Genomic DNA, 21,853 nt, shown 5'->3' on the forward strand with positions numbered 1-21,853 from the left:
AAACTATGCGCAACTCCTGAGGATATTTCCATTCAAGCCTTTCGGCTGACCAAACCTGGAACCCGCTCTGAGTATCATCATCATCATCATCATCATCATCACTACCATCTGACACCACAAACCTCCCCAAAGAGAAGCACTTCCCGCTGTTGAATTATAGAGGTTAGTCTGATATATGTTTAGTATGGCCCTCAAAGGAAAACGGAAATGGCCCTTGATAGGAAAAAGGTTACCCACCTTTTAAACTGTAATCAAAATTGGCCACAAGTGGGGGGAAAAAAAGTTTTCATCAGCGTGTGACATGAATATATCAGAAACTACCAATGGTAGTTACAAATCAAATATTAACACTGTACGTAGTCTATGTGGAAAATTACATTTGTATAGGATGGTTTCCAAAAAATCATAAATATTGAATGGACAATGACTGTGGATCATTTTAGATGACTATTGCTCTTATCTAAAATCTTGAAGCCGGTCGGTCACATGACATACAGTGGAGAAAAGCACAGTATGTTCTGCATTCATTAGTGTGGTTACAAACAAAGGCGTGACTTGTAATGCAGAACAAATAACCTTGAGTTAAACGTGTGGTAGTATGATTGTTACTTTCTGATCTAGTAGAAAGAAAACAAGCCTCTCAAGTCTCTCTCCATGGAGTGGATGCCAGTCTGAGGTTCGCTCTATTGTTTTGTCTCTTTTTTTTCTGTCACTCTCCTTCTTCACCTGTTTCCTCCTTCAACAGAATTCTTTATCTCATGAGAGGTTGAGTTATGTTGTCAATTCGGCTGTTCCACCATCTGCCATTTCCCTCATTGGGGGGTAGATACAGAGAAAACGTTATTTTCTTCCTTGTGTTGGTTATGCAATGGATGACAGTTCCTTTATGCCGTAAATAGAGTTGTCATTTTCCGTGTCCCTGGTGACCTCAGAGAATGACACGGTGATAGCGAGGCTAATAGGGGACCAATATAAGATCATATAGGCAAGTTTGAACCAAAATGCTGTCTAGTTCCTCTTTAACTTCTGGAGCAGAACCTGGAGGTTTCAGTGTCAGTGGCACTCGGAAAAAAGATTTTGATACCACTAGTGTCACCCCCTAAATCTAGGCCTGTCACGATAACAAATTTTTGTTGCACGATATATTGTCCGAGAAATTATTGCGATAAACAATATTATTGTCCTTTTAAGACCATTTTTTAAATACTGAATCATGTGAGCTCGCGGTATATTGGTCTTACACGACTTGTGTCGCGGCTGAGAGAAATGTAATCCAGAGTTTAGACCTTGTGTTTAGCATGAAAGTTGAAGACATGGTGCCTTTTAGAAAAATACTAGGAAAATCCATATTTTCTGACATTTTATAGACCAAACCGGTGACTTAATAGTCATACGACACGAACAGATGAGAGGACAGAAGCGGCGAGACTTTGCTGGACTGTTGCTGACATTTATTCTTATGTCGACAAACACACATGGCTGTTATTGAGGTCCATACAAATTATTGATTTCATATTCATGTACCATACGATCAGTCCATAATGTAATTATCGTGACAGGCCAACCTAAATCAAACATTTATATTGCAGTTTCTCTCAAGGACCTCCCCCCAGTGGTGGGGTCCTCACGGGGTGAAGAGTTCCACTTCCCCCCTTCACCACTTCATGTCCCTGCCTCCTCCACTTCATGTGTGCGAACGACTCCCTCAACATTCGTCAGTGTTTCTTTCCCTGCCTGTGTTCAGCTCCCGGCAGTGGACACTGCTCCCGTCTGCCACTCAGACACGAGTGGAACGTGTCCAGGGTGAACAGAGGGAGGCTCCTGTTCGAAGTCTCTCTCTGTGGGCGCTCAGGAGGAGCGAGCGAGTGGAACCCGGAGCACGAGTGCGCCTGCGCAGACGCGGTAGTTGAAGGGGACGGGAAGCAGAGCCGAGGAGTTCTTCATATCTCAGGTATTTACAGTATAGACAGAAGTTATCTACATTTTTATATATATAAGACACGCGTCCGGGTAGGATTGTGTACACGGTAAACAACTTTGCGAGGCGGCCTGGGAACACGAGTCGCGCGCTCTCGCGACAAGTTAATGGGGTTCGTGTGGCGGGTGTTGACATATGTATCTTTCGTTACTCGAAGGTAAAGCAAACCTCATTAGCGTCAGCTCAACTTTCCTGTCACTTTTGCGGGCGGCAGCCGCCCAGTGTCGCTTTAGTAAGCCCCGTTTGATTCAACTTACGCGTTTGTAAAAACTTTCGGCTCGGTACGTGAAGTGACGCCACGACAACGCAGCCAGCGGCCGCTCGTCACCGTCGGTTCAATGTCACATAAGACGAAGAGGTGTCACTCTGAGAGAAATGCCTGCACTCAAAAGTGGAACGATAACATTATTTCTCTGCTCTCTTTTAAGTTTGTTTTTTTTTTGGGGGGGGGGGGGGGGGGGGGGGGGGGAGGCAGTGGCTTTAACCAACATCAGAACTCACAACTGGGTTCTCGTGACTCCGCGAGCGAGGTCCATCAATTCAAGGGGAGGACACTTCGATCTTGATCGTGGCGAGCGGGATTTGACACGGACTCCAGTGCTGAAACCGCAGTCTCTTACTGTTGTTCCTATCTTTGCTTTATTCCAGTCATGCCTCAGCGTGACTAAACCCCCAGATTCTTCCTTCAATCATGGGAAAAAATTAAAACCCACAGGCCTAATGCTGCTGCTGCTGCAGCAGATCTTTCAGAGTGTACTGTAGCTACTCAATGCAGTGGTGTAATGTGACTAAATACCTTGTTGTTTTTTTATCAAGCACTGTAATCAAACACTTTTCTTATTTATAAGTACCTGTACTTTACTTGAGAACTTTGGTTTCATGGTACTTTGTACTTCTTCTCCTGCCGGGGCAGATATTTGACTTTTTACTCTCCACATTATTTTCTTTGACAAAACACGTAGACAGTAACTCATCATATGTCTAAGGCTGCAACTAACGATTATTTTCATCATCGATTAATCTGTCGATATTTATTTTTGATTAATCGATTAGTTGTTTGGTCCATGAAATGGTGAAAAATGTTGATCGTGTTTCCCAAAACCTCAAGATGATGTTTTTTGTTTTAATCCACACACCGGAGATATTCAGTTTACTGTCATAGAGCAGCAAAGGAACCAGACACTATTCAAATTTAAGAATCTGAAATCAGAGAATTTTGACTTGTACCGATTAATCGATTATCAAAATAGTTGCTGATTAATTTAGTAGTCGATTATTAATCCATTAACTGTTGCAGCTCTACATATATCATGTATCAGAGTAATATGCCAACTCCACACAGGAAGGGCCCTGGATGCTCTGAAACAGGATACAAATCAAGAAACTTCTGGCTGTGAGGCGACAGTGCAAACCACTACACCGCCCTGTGCTGCCCTAAAAATAAACAGCAGATTAAATCATTGTCAACACCGTGGGACCAGTTTTGGCTCTGGGAAGTGAATTAGTCAACATCTCCTTCTGTCAGTCTCTGCAGACAACTCGCTGGTTCCGGTTCCAGCGATGTCATCCCTGTGGTTTGTCCCAAACGGCACCACGCCCTCTGGCTTCCCGGACAATAGTACCTGCTTCAGCTCGACACACAATACTGTACTCAGTGGAGTCCCCTTTGGAGGAGTGCCAGTTGTGCTACTGCTTGACTTTAGTGTCTTCCTGGTATGTGTCTTCTTGTCTGTTTACCTCTGATGTGATTCAGATAGAATTAGTGTAGAAGTAAAAATCCCGTGACACCAGTTATCTGTACTTCTGTCAGTCTTGCTTTTAGAGGAATAACATTTTCTTTATTTTTCTCAATAAATATCTCTTTGCCCAAGAAAGTTCTTTCCACCAGGCAACGCTGAGCTATAAGGACTTTTCTTTGTCACCCAAAGGTGTTGCTGGTCATCTTCTCTATTATCAGGAGGAAGTTTTGGGACTATGGGCGTATAGCTCTGGTTGCAGACCAGGATGAGTAAGTTAACAACCTGACAAACTGAGGCTTCAGGTACATGTGGTAAACATGTTGACCTGAACAAGTGTAACGTTGACACTGAACTTTGTGTTTCAGGTTCACCGAGGCAACACACCGTCGCTATGGTCACATGTCATCCATTGTGTCCACTGATGATGACTTTGAGTATGAACAGGTTTGTAAAAGAAAATATTTTTTGGTTTTAGCGCCAAAATTAATACTCATAAAGTATAACATTCAAGTAGAAATGATTGAGTTGAGTCGTGACAAAACCAACCCTGCTGTTTAAAGATTGTTTCAGTCAACTGTTCTCTAGTAATCATTTTGACCCACACATAGCTACACTTAAAGATCAATGACATGACATCCTACTGTATGGTTATAGTCTCAGTATGCTTTAGGTAAGACCAAGAAGAACCAACCAAGGAATACTTGAATTGAATTGAATATGAATTGTATTGTACCTTAGTGTAATCAGAATATCTCTCTTTCTGTCTTTGTCTTTAGGGATTCTGCTCTTGGCTGCCTTACGTCATCAGGTTGAAGTGAGTGACTCTGTGGTTTGATGAGTCTTTGGCTGGTATTTGGGTTGGTTTCCTCTAATCTGTGTGTGTGTGTGTGTGTGTGTGTGTGTGTGTGTGTGTGTGTGTGTGTGTGTGTGTGTGTGTGTGTGTGTGTGTGTGTGTGTGTGTGTGTGTGTGTGTGTGTGTGTGTGTGTGTGTGTGTGTGTGTGTGTGTGTGTGTGTGTGTGTGTGTGTGTGTGTGTGTGTGTGTGTGTGTGTGCATCAGTGATGAAAAAATGAAAGCCAAATGCGGCATGGACGCTGTCCACTACCTGTCCTTTCAGCGCCATCTTATCGTCTTGCTGGTTATCATGACTGTCGCCTCCCTGTCAGTCATTCTGCCTGTGAACCTGAGCGGAGACCTGCTGGGTGGGTTCGACGTTACACTCTGTCTCTGATTATTGTGTACACTGATCATAACACCCGTTGTCTGTTCATGGCTAAGATTAGACTTCCCTTTCACATTTTCGAGGCTGTTTTATTTCACGTTTTTTTTTATTGATTCAGCTTTTGCATTTAATGTATGTTTTATGGTTGCTTTAAACGTGGCTCAAGTAATCAAACTGAGGAACTCCATAATCAGTGGCTTGTCTATAGATTGTGTTTTTTTTTAATTTGTAGGTCAATTTGACTGAACCCTGGCTTAGGTTGCCTGTATTTTTTTATTAAATTCCTTCTGTTGTTTATGTGTTTCAGGAAATGAGGCCAAGGATTTTGGAAGGACAACGATTGGGAATCTTCAAAAGGGGTAACTACTGTAAAAGTGTATGACATTTTTTTTGCAGGTATATTTGAGTAAAAGATTGTATCGCACAGGAGTTTGGTCATAAAAAAATGTTTCTTGGTGTCTTCTTTTCGCTTCTAGAAACAACCTGCTCTGGCTGCACACAGTATTTGCCGTTCTCTACCTGATCCTGACAGTCATTGTGCTGCGACGTCACACTACACAGATAAAAGGCATAAGCAGAGAGACGGCGAGTCTTTGACCACTTAGCACTAGACTGTATGATTTGTCTGATGTTATTGGTCTGGATGTTCTCATTAGTCCTCATTACTTGTTTGACTTTTTTTCTATTTATTTACAGTGCATTGCAACTGTCTATGAGGAAATGACATGAAAGCCATAACAGATTAAAGTGTATCACATTAACCAAATGTCACCGACATGTGAGGGAATTTGACTGACTGTCATTCTGCCTTTCTCTTTGTAGGCCAGAAACAGCTTGTTTGTGTGTTCGGTTCCTAAAACAGCAACAGAAGAATCTGTTAGGGTCCATTTCAAGTGAGTGTACTGAACAAATACATCCACCGTCTCCATCTTGTATACAGTTGACTCTCAGTCTTGACGAGTCACGCTTGTATGTCACCATAAACAGGAGCATTATAGCATTATAGCTCCACTCCTTATTGTCAGTTCTGTTTTTGTACAGAGAGGCATACCCAACTTGTCAAGTGTGTGCTGTGACCGTGGGCTTTGATGTGGCCAAGCTCATGCAGCTTGATAAGGAAAGGTAGGAAATCAGACGTAACTAAATAAATAAGAAAATCATGTGACTCTTGTCCTCTATGGCCGTGAGTACATGTCAGCATGTGCACTTGAACAGGCCTCAAAGTCATACTGGCTTATTGCCTATTGCCTATTGTTTTTCTGGTTTGTGCTACAGGATTCATCGTCCTCTAAAGTTTCTCATGAATAGTGTTAATTTTGATGGTGAATCCAACATTTGTTCAATGTGAAATCGGTGGCTTGTAGCTACAAACCCAGAGAGAGAATTGTCACCTATACCAGAAACTCTTCTGAGCTTTTATAGACTCTTAAAGTTCATCATTGTGTTTTATGGGGCATAACTTTACTGTATGTTCAGCCTTACGGTGACTGTTTGATATTTTAAATGGTTTCATATGTTGTTTGCATATCTACAATGGGGATGTTGCAAGAACCAACGTGAGAAGCATATTCTAAATTTAGAAGCATGTGTTTAAAGCATTGAAGCTTTATTTTTACAGAATTAATGCAAGTTGTATACGTTTGCTTTTTCACCCCAGGATTCAAGCTGGAAAAAACCTGCGCTACTACGAGCGTGTCTTAGAGAGAACGGGACAACCTGAGTTGATTAACCCCCGTTTGTGTGGGCACTTGTGTTGCTGCGGCAACTCTGAGAAGGTGAGATGAAATTAATTTTGCTGACTCTCTGGATGCATGTGGACTTTTTCACAGGAAGGATTTAAGCTGATAAACATTGACTCTGTTATGTCTGTTTCATCAGGTTGATGCCATAGCATACTACAGTACCAAGGAAACAGACCTGCTGAGAGAGGTGAGGAAGCAGGTAGAACTGGTGCCACAGCGCCCCCTGGGGATGGCCTTTGTGACCCTGCAGAACGAGGCTATGGCCAAGTTGTAAGTAACTCTTGTCAGTGCTTGTGTTTGTATTTACAGCAGTAACATCTGTAATATCCGATGTCCAACAGTAATGCAACCAATACTAACTTCAATTGATATATAAGGGTTTTCTTCTTTACTAGTTTCCATTTTGCTACATTGCTGTCGTGGCAAGAAGTGATTGTTTGGGAAACAGTCTGTGCAAATGTTCTCTGCAGTCATGTTTTTTTTGCAGGGTTGAAAGCAGTAACACTATGGGGGCAGACTGTGCCATTCCTCTGGCCTGATCAGGACCGTTTCCCCTCACTTTTACTGTCTTCACATGACTTTTTATTGGAAACAGACCTTTGCTTTTGTCAACTCCTGTTAATGTCAAAAGCTGGTTATGTGTATCACTAACTGCTGCCATTTACTCACCTCAGCATTCTGAAAGACTTCAACGCCCTTGAGTGTGGCGGCAAAAGCTGCTGCTGCGGGAAGGAGCCCCAGCTCTCGTCCAAGAGTGCAGCTCTGAAAGTGAACAGGTGGAGTGTCAGCTTCGCACCTCATCCCAAAAATGTGTACTGGTAAGGTCCGAGACACCCACCTCTCACACAATATGTGCTCCGTGTAGATCATGTGACCTGTAAATTATAATACTGGTGCCAGTAGGGATGTACAATTATTCAATATTATCATTCGGCGATTTTTAGAGGAATAATATAGTGTTATTATTTTACAAAATTCTCATAACCAAGCTAATGATTCCAATTAAAGCCTGCTTAATGTCCTTGAGAATTCCACATAATCTGCTAATGCCCTGTAATAATGTCATCTGCAAAATGTTTCATCTTTAGCTAAATATATGCTGATAAATCTTTGTGATTTAGTTGCCTGGTGAAGAGGAGTAGACAGAAGAATGAGAGTGTGCCCCCACACTGTTACGTTTTCTCTACTTTGTGCTGCCTCCATGTGTGTAACCGTTTTCCCTATTATCCCGTTTTGTCATGCAGGGAAAATCTGTCTGTGCGGGGTTTTCCCTGGTTCATGCGTTACGTGATGCTCAACTTCTTACTCTTCTTCCTGCTGACCTTCCTCACGACTCCCACCATCATTATCAACACCATGGACAAGTTCCGTGTGACCCAGCCCATCCACTTTCTCAACGTGAGACTCACACACAGACACACACACACACAAGATTGCTTATAAAAAATATGGGAGAATCTTCTACAGTTTGTTTTGTTTTGCACCTCAGAGCCCCATTATCAGTCAGTTCTTCCCCACTCTCCTGCTCTGGACCTTCTCTGCATTACTACCTACATTGGTCTACTATTCTACGCTAGGAGAAGCACACTGGAGCAGGTACCACACACACACAGACACACAAAGAGAGAGAGAGAGAGAGAGGCAATGCAGTGATTTGGTTCCTGTTAGTTTCAAGGAAAATGTTTTTACCCAGTGTCCTCTGTCTTTCAGGTCCAGTGAGCAGCTGAGCATGATGCGTAAGCTCTACTTCTTCCTGCTCTTCATGGTGCTTATCCTCCCCTCGCTAGGACTCACCAGGTACTTTGTACTTCACTTATCATCAGTTTACATTAGCAACTGTTCCAAGCACCCATGTTGATTTCCTATTTGCATTAATAATTCCAAATTTAGCAGTTAGTGTAGGTTAAACACAGTTACAAACAGGGAGCTTACACACAAGGCGTGAGTGAGGAGGCTTTAGAGTTGAATCGCAGATGACACGTTGATACAGTATGTGCTAAAATGCTACAGTGAATATCAGTTGTCTGTCTAATTTTCATGGAGTTGGATTGAGGAGGAACGTTTTACAATTTTTTCTCCCCTCTTCAGTCTTGCAGTGTTTTTCCGCTGGCTGTTCGATAATGAGTTTCTCTCAGGCGGGAAACTGAGGTTTGAGTAAGTAATCCCTCTCTTCTGTTTTTCTAAAAGCTTTTTAAAATGTGTGGGGGGAAAAAAATCTTCTTGCATGTGGCCTGTTGGTTTTCATCATTTGCAGATGTAATTTTATTTTTTGAAATGTTATCCTTTTCTTTAAAAGGTTCTACTTTAATCTGTGTGTTTTCTTTTCCTTCCTCACACGAGGTGTGTGTTCTTACCTGACCAAGGGGCATTTTTTGTCAACTACGTGATCGCAGCGGCCCTGGTGGGCTCCGGGATGGAGTTGCTGCGGTTGCCAGGGTTACTGCTGTACATCATTCGTTTGGCATGTGCACGTTCTGCTGCAGAAAGGAAATATGTCAAACAGGTTCGTAATGGCATTGTCCAAAAAAGGAAATGCTACACCAGAGCCCAGGATCATGCTGCCTTTGTGAAAATGAAAAAAAATGACATTGTATGTTTTGAACATAATTGATTGTACTTCTTAACTGTAACTTAATTATAATATAAATGGCTACCATATATTCAGAATATGCTTTGCTATGTAGGGGAAATCTTTGGTCAGGTGTTACATAAATAATTATTATAATAATTATTATTATTATTTTAACTAGACAATGTTTTCTTTTCCTGAAAACTCAAGTCAATGAAAAGATGAACAACAGTGATGAAATGTAGTTTCAACACTGTTAACTGTCATTTAAACATTTCTAAGTTACTCGAACTCTGCTTACAGAACCAGGCCTACGAATTTGAGTACGGAGCCATGTATGGCTGGACCCTCTGTGTGTTCACTGTCATTATGGCTTACAGCATCACTTGTCCCGTCATCATGCCTTTCGGTGAGTAGTTAGCGGGTCTGTACACAAACACGCTCTCCAACACACTCAAAACATTCCCTCGTGTGGATTGATCAGACTTTGCCAGAGACCTCAATGTCCTTTTGACACGTCTATGCATAAGACCATAAGTCTAGTCACTGTGTTGTGTGTGTGTGTTTGTGTGTGTCTTACTCTATCAGGTCTCCTGTACATGCTGCTGAAGCACCTGGTGGACAAACACAACCTGCACTTTGCCTACCTGCCCACCCGCCTCGACCGTCAGGTCCACCTGGAAGCTGTCAATCAAGCTCTGGCTGCACCCATCATCTGCCTAATATGGCTCTATTTTTTTTCCGTCCTCAGAACAGGTAAGAAACCAGCGTTGGCTTAACTTGAAAAAAAAAGTTAAGGTCAGCATAGTCACTATAATTAAAGTATGTGTGGATATTCTGTGGCATGCTGCGACATGATGAAAAAAAATCTTCACCTCACTCTTTGTGGCATGTGCCTGTGTCGTGTTTCAGGTTTCTGGGCCCCCACATCTCTTTTCACCCTGGTGGTCCTGTGCATCACTGTCTTCATCTGCCTCAGCTACACCTGCTTCGGGCATTTCAAATACCTCAGCCCACACAACTATGCAGTGAGCATTTCCTCGTACCTGCATATGTCAGACACATCTTTTTGCCATCCCTCAGACCGAGCGAGCCCCCGTGATGTTTGTGTTGTATTGCAGGTAAAAGAGGAGGACGAGGATCCTGCAGAGGAAATGGAAGAAGACGCAGAGGTACTTAACTTGCTCTATTACATATTCCACGGCATGAATATAACTCAGACATACTTAAATTTGCAGTATATTAATTCATACTTGTATTCATTATGAAAGCAATAATTATTTACCTTAGTCATAGAAATAACTACAGTACAACAAATAAGGTAATTGTACAATTGAGGTACAAGGTTTTTTATCTTCATTCCAAACATGTACACGAAAGAACGGAATTGTCAAGACTGAGGTCTCAGTGCGCAGCAAAAATAAAAACCAATAAAATAAATAATTAATATCTTAGATAGAGAAATAAATATCTAAAATAAAGAATCAACAGAACAGAATTCCTTAAAGTCTTCTTAAAGACATTTGAAGAGATTTCACCTTTCTTCAGCTCCACATCTCTGTCCTTTTTGTTGTATAACTACAGGTCTACCTTCCCAGAGTGCTTAATCCCAAATCACGTGCCAGCACCACACAGGGGTCCAAACCTGATCAGTTTTATGGCGCGACAGATGGCAGTCTGGCCGGCAGCTTCAGTCCAGTGGAGGGAAGCATGTCAGACAGCTGAATCCAGAGTATTTCAACGCCTCAGAGTCAGAATTCCTTTTTTTAACGCCTGAGTGTAAATCTGCTTCTTTAACAATGATTTCAGTACTGAAGTGAAGAGTTTGAATTCACTTCAACCTGAAACCACCCGGCTCATTGAGAAAATCTCCCGATGGTTCAAGAGGAGAAAGAGCTCTGAAGTCTAAAGACCTGCACTATGCCGCCCCACACTAGTCCAACTTCTTTACTTTCTGTTTATAAAAATGAGTTAAAAGTATCAGGGTGGACAGTTTGTCGAATTTGACTTACCATGACTAGCATTTCGCACACCTCCATGTGAAACCGGCCAAGCCGTCTCTCTTAATCATGTTTGTCAGAAAATTACTTGTTGTATGTTTCTGTCTAACACCTCTCTCTTTCATAAGTCACCAAGGAACGTTTAACCAAAACGTGCCATTTCACACAATCAGTAATGTTTATTGAAAGAATATTGAAATTCATTTATTGCACATTAGTAAGAAGTGAACTATGAACTCAACTAGATATTCAAGCCTCCACCAATCATGCCAAAGAGGTGGACAATCCGAGCCTTCAGTTTTTCTCCAGACTTCTCCAGTCCTTTTTGACCCAAGAGGACATAGCCTGCCAAGGGAATTATTTATTGTCTAATGTTAATTTTGCACTTTTTGTATCAAGGGAGGTCTGTATGTGTGTCTAGTGACACTAGCTAAATATTTTGACTTCTGCAATAAGTTAACAGAACAAATGTTTGTATCAGTATTGCTAGTTTTGCAACCAAAAACTGTTAATTGTGTAAGCTATACATGGCTATGGTTAGAGGGGTTATCTGTGTTGTTGGTCAAGGTACGAAAATGAAATTATGCTGTATCAATATGAAGAAATTATTTTTCTTCATTTCAGGTCAACTTTTATTTGTATTTAAATAACTTTGAAATCATGTTTTTTCAGCTTTTTTAAAATTTGCAATTTAACAAAGAATTAAACCCTTCAAGCAAAGCTTAGTGTTGGATTGTTTCTTTATTATTGTTTAAAAAAAACAACAACTTCTGTAATGTTTATAAAATGCAATCAAGAGGAACAAGTGTAGTGTTCTACGTGCCTCTTGTCATTTGGGGGCGCTGTTGAGCTGCGCTGCGGTGTCTTAACTCTTGAACTATTCATAGAGCAGTGGAGGAAGACAAATGCAAAGTGTTGCATTGAGGATTTCTAACCTATTCTGGCATTGGTATGAGACGTTTTAGAGGGCGACAGTTCTAGTCGCTCCACCTCCTCACCTGATCTTTCACTATTGTCTCCCGTTCGGTTCCCCTTTGCTTCCTCTTTTCTGCCTGCCCTTTTCCCCTTTCTCACCACGGTACCTGCCTCAGCTGAGAAAGACCTCTGTTGTCATTTAAGAGGGTTTTCTGGCTTAAATATGGTTAATGAAGTGCTAAGCTAACAACATATCTAGGTGAAAAGAAGGGTTTTTGGCTACTGGGTGAGATTAAGGGCTCTCAAACAGAGCCTGACAATGGTTCTTGAACTGAACAAAAAATCAGGACGAGCAGCTGCTGGAGTGGTTTTTAATAGCTTAACAGTAAATGGGCACTTCCTGGCTCAAGCATCTGACACACTTCTCTTAGGTTTCATTATTTACCATATGAATGTGCACACTACACATTAACAGTCTCTGCTAAGCAATTGCTTTCACTTTTTTTTTGCATTATACACATTTTGTGTCATCTTAGTGCACTAAAAAAAAGTTACTGACTGTACTTTACCCCGACTGTACATAACTTGTTTACTCTTTCTCAAGTATAATTTCATTGTGTGTGTGTGTGTGTGTGTGTGTGTGTGTGTGTGTGTGTGTGTGTGTGTGTGTGTGTGTGTGTGTGTGTGTGTGTGTGTGTGTGTGTGTGTGTGTGTGTGTGTGTGTGTGTGTGTGTGTGTGTGTGTGTGTGTGTGTGTGTGTGTGTGTGTGAGAGAGAGAGAGAGAGAGATTTGATTTTGATTTTTAAAACACAATGTTTATTAAGATTCACCAGAGAACATCACGGTCCTCTACAAATGAAATGAGAGAGAGAGAGAGAGAGAGAGAGAGAGAGAGAGATTAGGCAATACAGACATTATTTTCAGTGTTAGCCAATCTCCAATAGGCTGGAAGTGACAGTAAAACTCACAGCATAGCCCCATTCCTTGATGAAAAATCACAAAAACATACACTGCATGACTCCCATGCAAAGAGAATTCAAGACAGATTTGAAAAGAAAAGGCTGTACCTCGACAAAGTCACATGAGAAAGCTGTGCAGGGTCAGGATGTGGGGGCACTAATAACTTGCAGATATTCTCATGTGGCTCTGAGGATGAGCTGGGAAAGAGATGAGCGTTTTGATATTAGATACCTGATATACAGTCCGTTGGTTGAGTCCATTTAATATGCGTTTAATACATGCTCTCTGCTGGAGACTCGCCGTCTGCTCGCTCAGCGGAGATGGCGTAATGTGGATGTTAAGGCTGCTGGAGCCTGGGAAGTAGCTCGGTCCCAACATCAGCAGCCAGCACCACGGCACACAACTTTGCAAAACCAGCCGTCAAACATTTGACCTGATGGAAAACACCAAAAATCCACTGGCTCAGTTTCAACACACATGGTCCTTGACCTCTGGTAATGGCTGTGTGAAAGTCTGATCTCAAGTTTGATTTAATTGCATGCAAACTGCCTTGTGCAAACAGCTTGATCACGTGTTCACATTGCCAATGTTTGGTTTTGCACAAGGTGCAGTGCGCCACCTTGACACAAACGACTTCTCATTCTTCTTGCAAAATCCTTCAGATCTCCCTCAGATATTTGGTAATGCTTTATTTTTACTGATCTGCAATTTTCTTAATAATCTCCCATCAAATCATCATCAAGCTGTTTGTTTTAATTGGAATCAAATGGAAATGTCACTGTGAGTAAATGTCTAGGCCATAATAAGGATATGAAAGGACAGAGACCAAGCTTTGCCGTTCGTTTCTTTAAAGTAATGAACCAAGTCAAAATGCGTTTTTGCCGAGAGTTGGATGAGATTACAGACTTTAGCTTTAGCCTAGCACACAACCTGCTGTAAAGTCAAAACCTGATGTTATTATTTCTTTTATACATATTGAACAAGCTAGACGTAGCATGTGAATTAGTTAGCTTTAGGGATGCCTGTATGGCTGATCTTGTTGTCTACTGTAGAGACAACTCTGGGCTAGCTCTGTTTCCCCCTTATACTTTGTGCTAAGCTAAGCTAATAGAGCTAGCTGTAGCTAAATGCGACTGGCATCAATCTTGTTCTCTAACTCCGACCGAAAGCAATTAAGAGTATTTGTTGAGTATATTGTGTGCATATATAAATATATAGAGAGAGATAGCTTGTATTGAGTACATTGTACAGTTAAAAAAATAAAGTGTCAGTGCTCTCTGGTGGATAAATTATGTAATGAGACACTGTAAAATTCATCTCCAATATATCTTTTGTATTTTTATACTGGAATTCCTTGTTGGACGACAAATTAGCTACCAGTATATCTGCAATAAGCTTATATTGCCCAACATTATAGCCTAGCCAATTTATCGGTCTAATTCTAATTTAAACTAAATCGGGAGAAAATGTTTATACTACATGGATTTCGAAGATACAGACAAATAATGAATGAGAATAAAAGAATACATTTTGAATTTTGATGAGAACGGATAAAGCCTATTGATTATGATAATAACATTTTTGGAGCACTTTGTTGGCACCCAGGCCAAATGAAACAGCAGTGATTTAGTCTGTAAGGTATTACTAGTTTACCCAACACGCCCTTCTTTGGATCAAAATATTTATCCAGTCTTAATCCAAAACCTCCGTGACTGTGTTTTTTGTTTAGGTGTGCAGCCCACTGAACCCAGTGCCCTCAATGCATTCTTGGTATTGTTATGGTCTGTGCTATTGTACAGCACAGACACTATTATTTAGTCACTTCACTCCCACTCTTTCAGTATTCACTTAATGCTGCACTCCCAGGCCACTGGACTTCAGAAAGAGCCGCTGTGTTTGTGTATATGTGCTTTTATGTGTACATATCAAATAGGAATTAAACCCATTTAGAGTTCTGAGGTTTTGGGGTCAGGTTTCCTTCATGTCACCACCAAGATCGATGGATATGACCTCTGACTGCCCCAATTTGTATATAAACATGGCACTGGCCAATCACTGCATCGCGTGGGATCGTGCCAACCAATGAGAGCGTCTGGCAGCATCATGCTCTGTGGCACTCCCATCTTTTGTCCGTCAGGATTAGTGCCGTGGCAACGCTGGTCGCCTGGGAGGTGAGTTTCCCAGAGCAGCAGGACAAGGACAGAAACAGGCCGCTTCATTCCGAGTATTACTTCCTTCCCGGCCAATTGGGAAACACAAATGAAGTGCTGTGTGTGTGTGTGTGTGTGTGTGTGTGTGTGTGTGTGTGTGTGTGTGTGTGTGTGTGTGTGTGTGTGTGTGTGTGTGTGTGTGTGTGTGTGTGTGTGTGTGTGTGTGTGTGTGTGTGTGTGTGTGTGTGTGTGTGTGTGTGTGTGTGTGTGTGTGTGTGTGTGTGTGTGTGTGTGGCTTGCAACTCCAAAACTTCCACCTAGACTGCCAACTCTAATGAGGTGCCATCCAGAGCAACAAGCTCAAAGTGTGTTTGTCTGCGCGAGTGAGTGGAAGGGTTGGTGAGGGGCTGTTCCTGTGCATTCTCTTCTGTGTGGGGTACTTTGTGGTGAAGTCACCCCACTCTCCCTCCCTTTTCTGTTGGTGGACTACATTAGCCAGGAGGGCAGCGGGCCAGGCAGCTGAAATCACCGCTGCTGATCAAGCATGTGACTCCAGACCGAGCCCCTTTGTTTTTGACAATTACAGCCAACCCACAGAGCCTTGCATCTGCAGTGTGGCATGGTAATAGGCGAGCATGGGAATGAATGGACATTAGGAATTATTAAAACCCGCTTGTATTTTTTCAGATTGCTATTGTTAAGAGAAATTTCCAATGGGTTATAACCTTTCCATTGGCAGTAGCTGTCGTGGTCGTTGTCAGTGGTGGGGTCCACCATTCTACCACTGACTTTAAATTGCTTTCACACACAGAAGGAATTCACAGGAATAGATGCATGCCTGAAATTCACATTTCCTACATGCTGCTGTCTCACGGATCACAGCTAAAAGCAGCAGCGGCAGGAAACGTAAAGTTAGCATTAGCAGTGACCCACAGTGTTGATACAGCTGCAACAGTAATCATAATTATATTAATTTGATCAAATTGATGGTTAATACAAAAATGCCTCAATTCATATGAATGTTCATGTGAAAAATGTCTTTGGAACATGAGGCTAAAAATCAGAGGTCAAGTCGTTCAGACAGAGGCGTTCCCTGGAAAGACTATGGATTACAAAACTACCAATTGCAATATTAAGCGATATTCAACACAGAAATCACACAGAACATACAGACACATAGAGTATCTAATTATTCCCCCTCTCCCATGCTAGGTCATGTCAGCTATTTCCAAATCACCTCTGGGGCCGAAGCTCTAAAACACACACACACACACACACACACACACACACACATACAGTTGGAGCCTCATTTTCAAGCCCTAAATTGGATGCATGATATTGCCATAAGCCCCAAGGAAGACAGCCTGCCGTGTGAATTTATGTCATAGGTTAGTATGAATTATGGCCAAGGGGGGACATAATACATTTACTTCCACAATAATTCACTGCTAATTACAGGTTAACAACGCTCCCATGCAATTTCTATTCTCAAACATGCACACACACACACACACACACACACAGGAAGTGCATCCTGTGATTATTTCCAAGCACTATTTCCTCCTATTCCCGTGTGGCCTGCAGTCATATTACAGACCCGAACGTTTCATAGACCAAATGCACAGGTACGCTCCCTCATATTGATGATGGTTAAATTCCATTTACGTGATCGAGTGGGGAGGTATGCATCCTCAGTGGCATGGCTGAATTGGACACGGATCATTTACTGTATTGTCACCCCTGTGCTTTCCCTTGCTGAGTCATTAAAACTTCTCGTACTTTCTGAGGTGACGTGTGGTTGCTTGGCAGAACTATCGCTAAAGAGAAATTAATTTTGAAATTGTACGCAGTTTATGTTGCCATTTACGTGACGGATGACATCAATAAGTGCCCCTTAATTATGGCACAAGGCTGATCCACAATGACTTTCTTTATTGTGTGTCTTTCTACTGTAAGCAACGAGGCTGAGACAGAAGAGAGAATCGTGGCAAACAAAAGACATGTTGACATGTCGATGATTCAGTCCCTCTCTGAGGGAGTCCACTCGCTTCGAGGGGCCCCGTCCATGACGTCAGAGCAGACGCCCTCGTGATCCGGTTTGGTTCATATTGTGGCGTTGAGACACATTCACCCCGAATGACATGTTTACGTGTTTGTTTGTTTGTTTTTCTGCGATATGTGATGGCAGCGCGACACGAATAAAACACTTGAATTTTTTTTTTTTTTAAAACAACGTAATTTTTTTACCACGACAACCACACCAACAAGGACTGTCGTCATTAGCCACCACCGTAGTGACGTTCGGGCCGAGGAGGGTCCGGCTGCGGCTGTGGAGCTCCTCCAGACCGGAAGCAAGTGACCTCTCCGCTCCACAATAAGGAAGCAGCTGGGTGTTGCTGCGCGGGGTTACTATGACAACCACGCCGACAAGGTTTGTTGTCATTAGCAACCACTGTCGTCGCGTTCGGACCGTCGGACCGGAAAGCCCTTTTCGTGTTAGCTGTTATGTTTGCTAGCACTTGTTGAGACGCGTTATTATCCAGCAGCCGTTTTTTGCAAGTGCGTCCCGCCACAGGCTGCTAAATACTGATCCACCTGACCTCTCCTGAATTTCGGAGTTGGTCTTCCATTTATTTATTGTAGAATTTGTGTCCGGTGTTGGAATGTTCATCTCCAGCGTTTATTGACAAGTCCATTTCCTCTTCGATTGGCTGCTTTGATCTCACACGGCGACGTCCGACACGACAGGAGACGACACGACACCTCGGCAATAACCTTCACGACATTGACCCACATTTCCTCAGTTAAAACACAGAGAATCTCAGACTGAATGGTGTTTCATTGTCACGAGATGTAACTTCCCCAGCCCCCACCTTCGATATCTGAGGAATTTCCTAGGCTACAAAAGCGTTAATTAGGAGAAACAATGGACTCCAACTTGTTGGGCTATTCCCTGGAACTCGTGGCCGGAAGCGGGTGCACCCTGAACGTGGAGAAAAGAACGGCGCTGGAGACCTCCCTGGTGATTCTGAAGAAAAACTACAAATTCCAGCGAGTCTTGTTCTGGGGCAAAATATTGGGATTGAAGGAGGATTACTTCGTCGCCCAGGGGCGAGGAGAGGACGAGATGGAGGACAAGAAGAACCTGTACAGGTAAAGGACGGCGTCAGCTGTGATTCTCTCTGCCCCTTGACTGTAGACGAAATACCTGACTGACTGTGTGTCTTCGTGGCTGGTCCCCTCCAGCTTCAACTGCATCGACTGGTTCCTGCTGCCCCCCGCCACAGACGCCTTGATCGACCTGGTGTCCAGGGTCACCAAGGGTCGCTTCATAGGGGACCCCTCCCATGTGTACGAGCAGCTTGAGATCCACAGGCAAGGGGAGGGAGAGGGGGCTGTGGAGGAGGAGGTTGTGGTAAGTATGATCAATACTGCGTGTATTAAAGTGAACATGAAGGGCTGTCGGATTAGATTCAAGACCAAGAGTCACAGACACACGTGTCATTTGAGTGTACAGTACTGCAAGACTAGACAAAGTGTTTAATTCCCCTGGAGGTATAGTTTACAAAAAATAAACTCCTTTTAGCACAGCATTATGAACTACAAAAATTAATGTAGGACAAAAATTACACATACAATAGGAAATGGCAGGAAATTGCAATTACTTTTGCATTGAAACTCTTTTCGGCGTAGTGTTTCATGCTGGCGTTCAAGTGCTTTTGTTTTCCCTGGAAGAGTTTGTTAGTGCAAAAGAAAAATCCATGGGGTATTCCAGTGATTCATTTTTGTACGGTCATGAAATTCCAGCTATGTGATGGGTGACTGTTCTTGGTTTTAGACCACAGTGAACGAGGAGAACAGGCTGGCAGTGACCGTTCATCTGATCGATGAGGACGTGTCTGTGGTACCGCGTGGCGCATTCATCAAGAATCGACGCGGCCTTGTCCAGATGAACCGCAGCTTTGGCGGTAAATACATTATTGTCGTTTCACACGACTCGTGGGCCAGTGGTGCACGTAAAACGACTCTGTGGAGTTTCATTAAGCCTTGTTGAAATGTGAAAATGTCAAACAACATTTTAGGAAATGTTTTATAATGCTTTTACAAATCTGTTCGCGAGTTCAGTTCCATGTGTAAAACGCATTTCCTACGTGCTTTGTTCAGGTCTGTCTCACTCTGAAGTAGCGAAGCTTGACAGTTTCCTTCACTTCAGCAAACCAAAGAATCTGAAGAAGAAAAGCATCCTGGAGATGGGTGAATTGAACCCAGCCCTCGACTTCCTGGACGTACTGAGTGATGACATTCCTAAAGGTGAAGACACAGTGCTTGATCTGCCCTACACTAAAACATGTAGCCTGTTCTTTCATTTACATATAACTAGAATGATATCTCATTTTACAGGACTTGATGCAAGTATGTCAGTACCTGAACACCCATCTCAGCCACCCCCATTTTTCATTTAATGATCAGTGAGCTATTATCAAACCAGTCAAGAAAATGGCCATCATCTAATCTGGAGCGAATCTCACACAGCTATGATGAGGATATTGTCATGTGTTGTGTTGTGAGGCCATTACGATGCAAGTGATTCAACCTGACTTTCGCGCCATATTACAAATGACATGTTATTGGAACAGGAATCATTGTGATGATTCAACTGACTGGAAAGTGATGCGGGGGTTTCTTCGCAACAACTAAATCATTTTTAACTGGAAAGTGAGATTGAGCAAGGCTCCAATGACAGAGTCCACCAGTCAGATGGGAAAGACTTTCTGGGAATATGTGGTAAATGGTTTGGCTTTTCCTTTTCACGTGAAGCTAGTGGTTTGACCATCAAATATACTGTTTACTGTTTGATAAGAAATGGGTTGGCTCTTAATCCTGTAAGGGCCCACGTAGTTTGAAAGAAGAGGACCACCAGAAAAACACGGGAATGCACACATCTGTAGATCCAACTTAAACAATTCTATTAAAAAAAAAAAAACTTTTACGACTGCCAGTTACTATCAGGAGCACAAGAGTGTTGTCGATTTTTCCACATTTCTCTGGGCCTGTAAATCTTTAGAGCATTATGACAAGGATCTTGGGAGAGATTTTCTTTCTTGAGAACGGCAATCCCCCCCCCCCCAGGCAACACTGTACGGTCTCTAATAATTTTTGTGTTTAATTGTCAAATATGTCGGTGTGGCTATGAAGTTAGAATAATGAAATGATGATGGTCTATGGAGTCTATCAGGTTTGTTCAAATGCAGGTGGAAAACTCAAGACATTTGAGACATTGAACAGTGTTCCATATTACGGGAAAAAAAATCCTAACCCAGGAGGCAAACGCTAAACAAACATCAATACTGTAAAAAAAAAAAAAAATCATGTGGATTTACTTGTTTTGATGTGACTAACAAGTTTGTGAAGTTGGTTAATTTAGCTAGATGTGATGCAGATACAGTGGGCTCCTGCATGTACAAGCGTATGCGTGTGGAAGGAAACAAAACAAAATACTTCGCATCCAAGAACAAACGTTCAACAGATGTTTTTTAAGAGCACTTCAACATGTGCATATATGTTTGTCTACTTCCAGTTGATATTGATGTCAACATTGTCATCACTGCAGCTCAGACACTATACAGCTGTTTCAATGCCACACTCACTGCAGCCGTCTTAATAGCAGTTTGCATACGTTCGCTGAAAAGGAGAAAGTTATTTTTTTTGATGGGACTCTGGGGAAAATGCAGCCTGACCCATCTCCACCAAAAGACAGATGCTTTCCTCTGAGACGCCCAAGCTTTGCTTCCCCTTTTTCCACAACCGGTGTCCAGCCCCTGATTTACAGCCTTCGGTTTCCCCTCCTGCAGCAGTACAGTAATAAGCTGCCGTTACATACATACATACACACTTTTGAATCTTTTACACCATTAGTTGAACCATTCTTTGCCAGAAAAGATTATAGGGCAAAAATAGGGAAATAATTGGCTTATTTCTGAGAAATATTTACCTTTTGTGTAATGGCCGTCCTTGTATGTTTACACAGTAGATGATCTAGTTTTAATGGGTTAATGGATTTATTGGAAATACTCCTTGGCTGCCCCTGGCACATGAATAATTGAATTGTCTGGGAATGATTTCCAAAGATTATTGCAGTCATCTACTTTGCAGTCAGAGGACATGACGTGGCAGCCTCTTGCACATAACCTCAACTGTTTACAAGTGTTCTGCCTGTGTGTGCAGGATCATGGAGTCTCCAGTTCGAATGTGGCAGCAAAGTGTGTGTGCTGCGCAGCCTGTTGTGGCTTGGCCTGACCTTCTACCATGTGCCAATGACGCCACTGCACGGATACGTCTACATCGGCGATGGGAACAAGAATTTGGACCTCCCCTTCATGCTATGAGGATACATACAAGACTTATTTAAAATGTCTCATGTTTCTGTGCTTCTCCCCCCCCCAAATTCTATGAAACATATTGCAGGACTTTTAATCTTCTCTTAAAACAAATAAATGGAAGGGGCACAGTCATGCAGTCTGTCTGCAAGCTTTTTCTTCTTTTTAGTTCTCATGCATAAAGGGTATTCCTATACAGTAA

The 21,853-nt window shown here is 42.4% G+C and overlaps 2 protein-coding genes across 2 annotated transcripts; both read left to right on the forward strand.

Annotated features, from left to right (window-relative positions):
* Nucleotides 1–1,661: 1,661 nt before the first annotated feature.
* On the forward strand, nucleotides 1,662–11,969 carry tmem63a (transmembrane protein 63A). The gene is made up of 23 exons (XM_035618143.2): nucleotides 1,662–1,951; nucleotides 3,504–3,691; nucleotides 3,907–3,986; nucleotides 4,083–4,161; nucleotides 4,494–4,531; nucleotides 4,776–4,918; nucleotides 5,246–5,297; nucleotides 5,415–5,523; nucleotides 5,761–5,831; nucleotides 5,980–6,060; nucleotides 6,596–6,713; nucleotides 6,817–6,950; nucleotides 7,355–7,498; nucleotides 7,925–8,078; nucleotides 8,170–8,276; nucleotides 8,391–8,477; nucleotides 8,769–8,834; nucleotides 9,021–9,183; nucleotides 9,553–9,658; nucleotides 9,838–10,005; nucleotides 10,162–10,277; nucleotides 10,371–10,421; nucleotides 10,834–11,969. Exons 1-23 carry the CDS (start codon nucleotides 1,687–1,689, stop codon nucleotides 10,972–10,974), a joined length of 2,661 nt encoding a protein of 886 aa, XP_035474036.2. The 5' UTR covers nucleotides 1,662–1,686; the 3' UTR covers nucleotides 10,975–11,969.
* A 5,455-nt stretch (nucleotides 11,970–17,424) lies between these two features.
* On the forward strand, nucleotides 17,425–21,786 carry rsph9 (radial spoke head component 9). The gene is made up of 5 exons (XM_035617033.2): nucleotides 17,425–18,427; nucleotides 18,521–18,689; nucleotides 19,113–19,242; nucleotides 19,439–19,585; nucleotides 21,500–21,786. Exons 1-5 carry the CDS (start codon nucleotides 18,201–18,203, stop codon nucleotides 21,658–21,660), a joined length of 834 nt encoding a protein of 277 aa, XP_035472926.1. The 5' UTR covers nucleotides 17,425–18,200; the 3' UTR covers nucleotides 21,661–21,786.
* The last annotated feature ends 67 nt before the right edge of the window (nucleotides 21,787–21,853 follow it).

The sequence above is a fragment of the Scophthalmus maximus genome, chromosome 18 (assembly GCF_022379125.1).
Source record: "Scophthalmus maximus strain ysfricsl-2021 chromosome 18, ASM2237912v1, whole genome shotgun sequence".
NCBI classification, from domain to species: Eukaryota; Metazoa; Chordata; class Actinopteri; order Pleuronectiformes; family Scophthalmidae; genus Scophthalmus; species Scophthalmus maximus.

Bases quoted from the DNA above. Each gene is read 5' to 3' on its own strand.
- rsph9 (XM_035617033.2), top strand. From the start codon at position 18,201: ATGGACTCCAACTTGTTGGGCTATTCCCTGGAACTCGTGGCCGGAAGC. The intron at 18,428-18,520 runs GTAAAGGACGGC...GGTCCCCTCCAG, and splicing joins GACAAGAAGAACCTGTACAG to CTTCAACTGCATCGACTGGT. The intron at 18,690-19,112 runs GTAAGTATGATC...TCTTGGTTTTAG, and splicing joins CTGTGGAGGAGGAGGTTGTG to ACCACAGTGAACGAGGAGAA.
- tmem63a (XM_035618143.2), top strand. From the start codon at position 1,687: ATGTGTGCGAACGACTCCCTCAACATTCGTCAGTGTTTCTTTCCCTGC. The intron at 3,987-4,082 runs GTAAGTTAACAA...TTTGTGTTTCAG, and splicing joins CTGGTTGCAGACCAGGATGA to GTTCACCGAGGCAACACACC. The intron at 10,278-10,370 runs GTGAGCATTTCC...GTTGTATTGCAG, and splicing joins TCAGCCCACACAACTATGCA to GTAAAAGAGGAGGACGAGGA.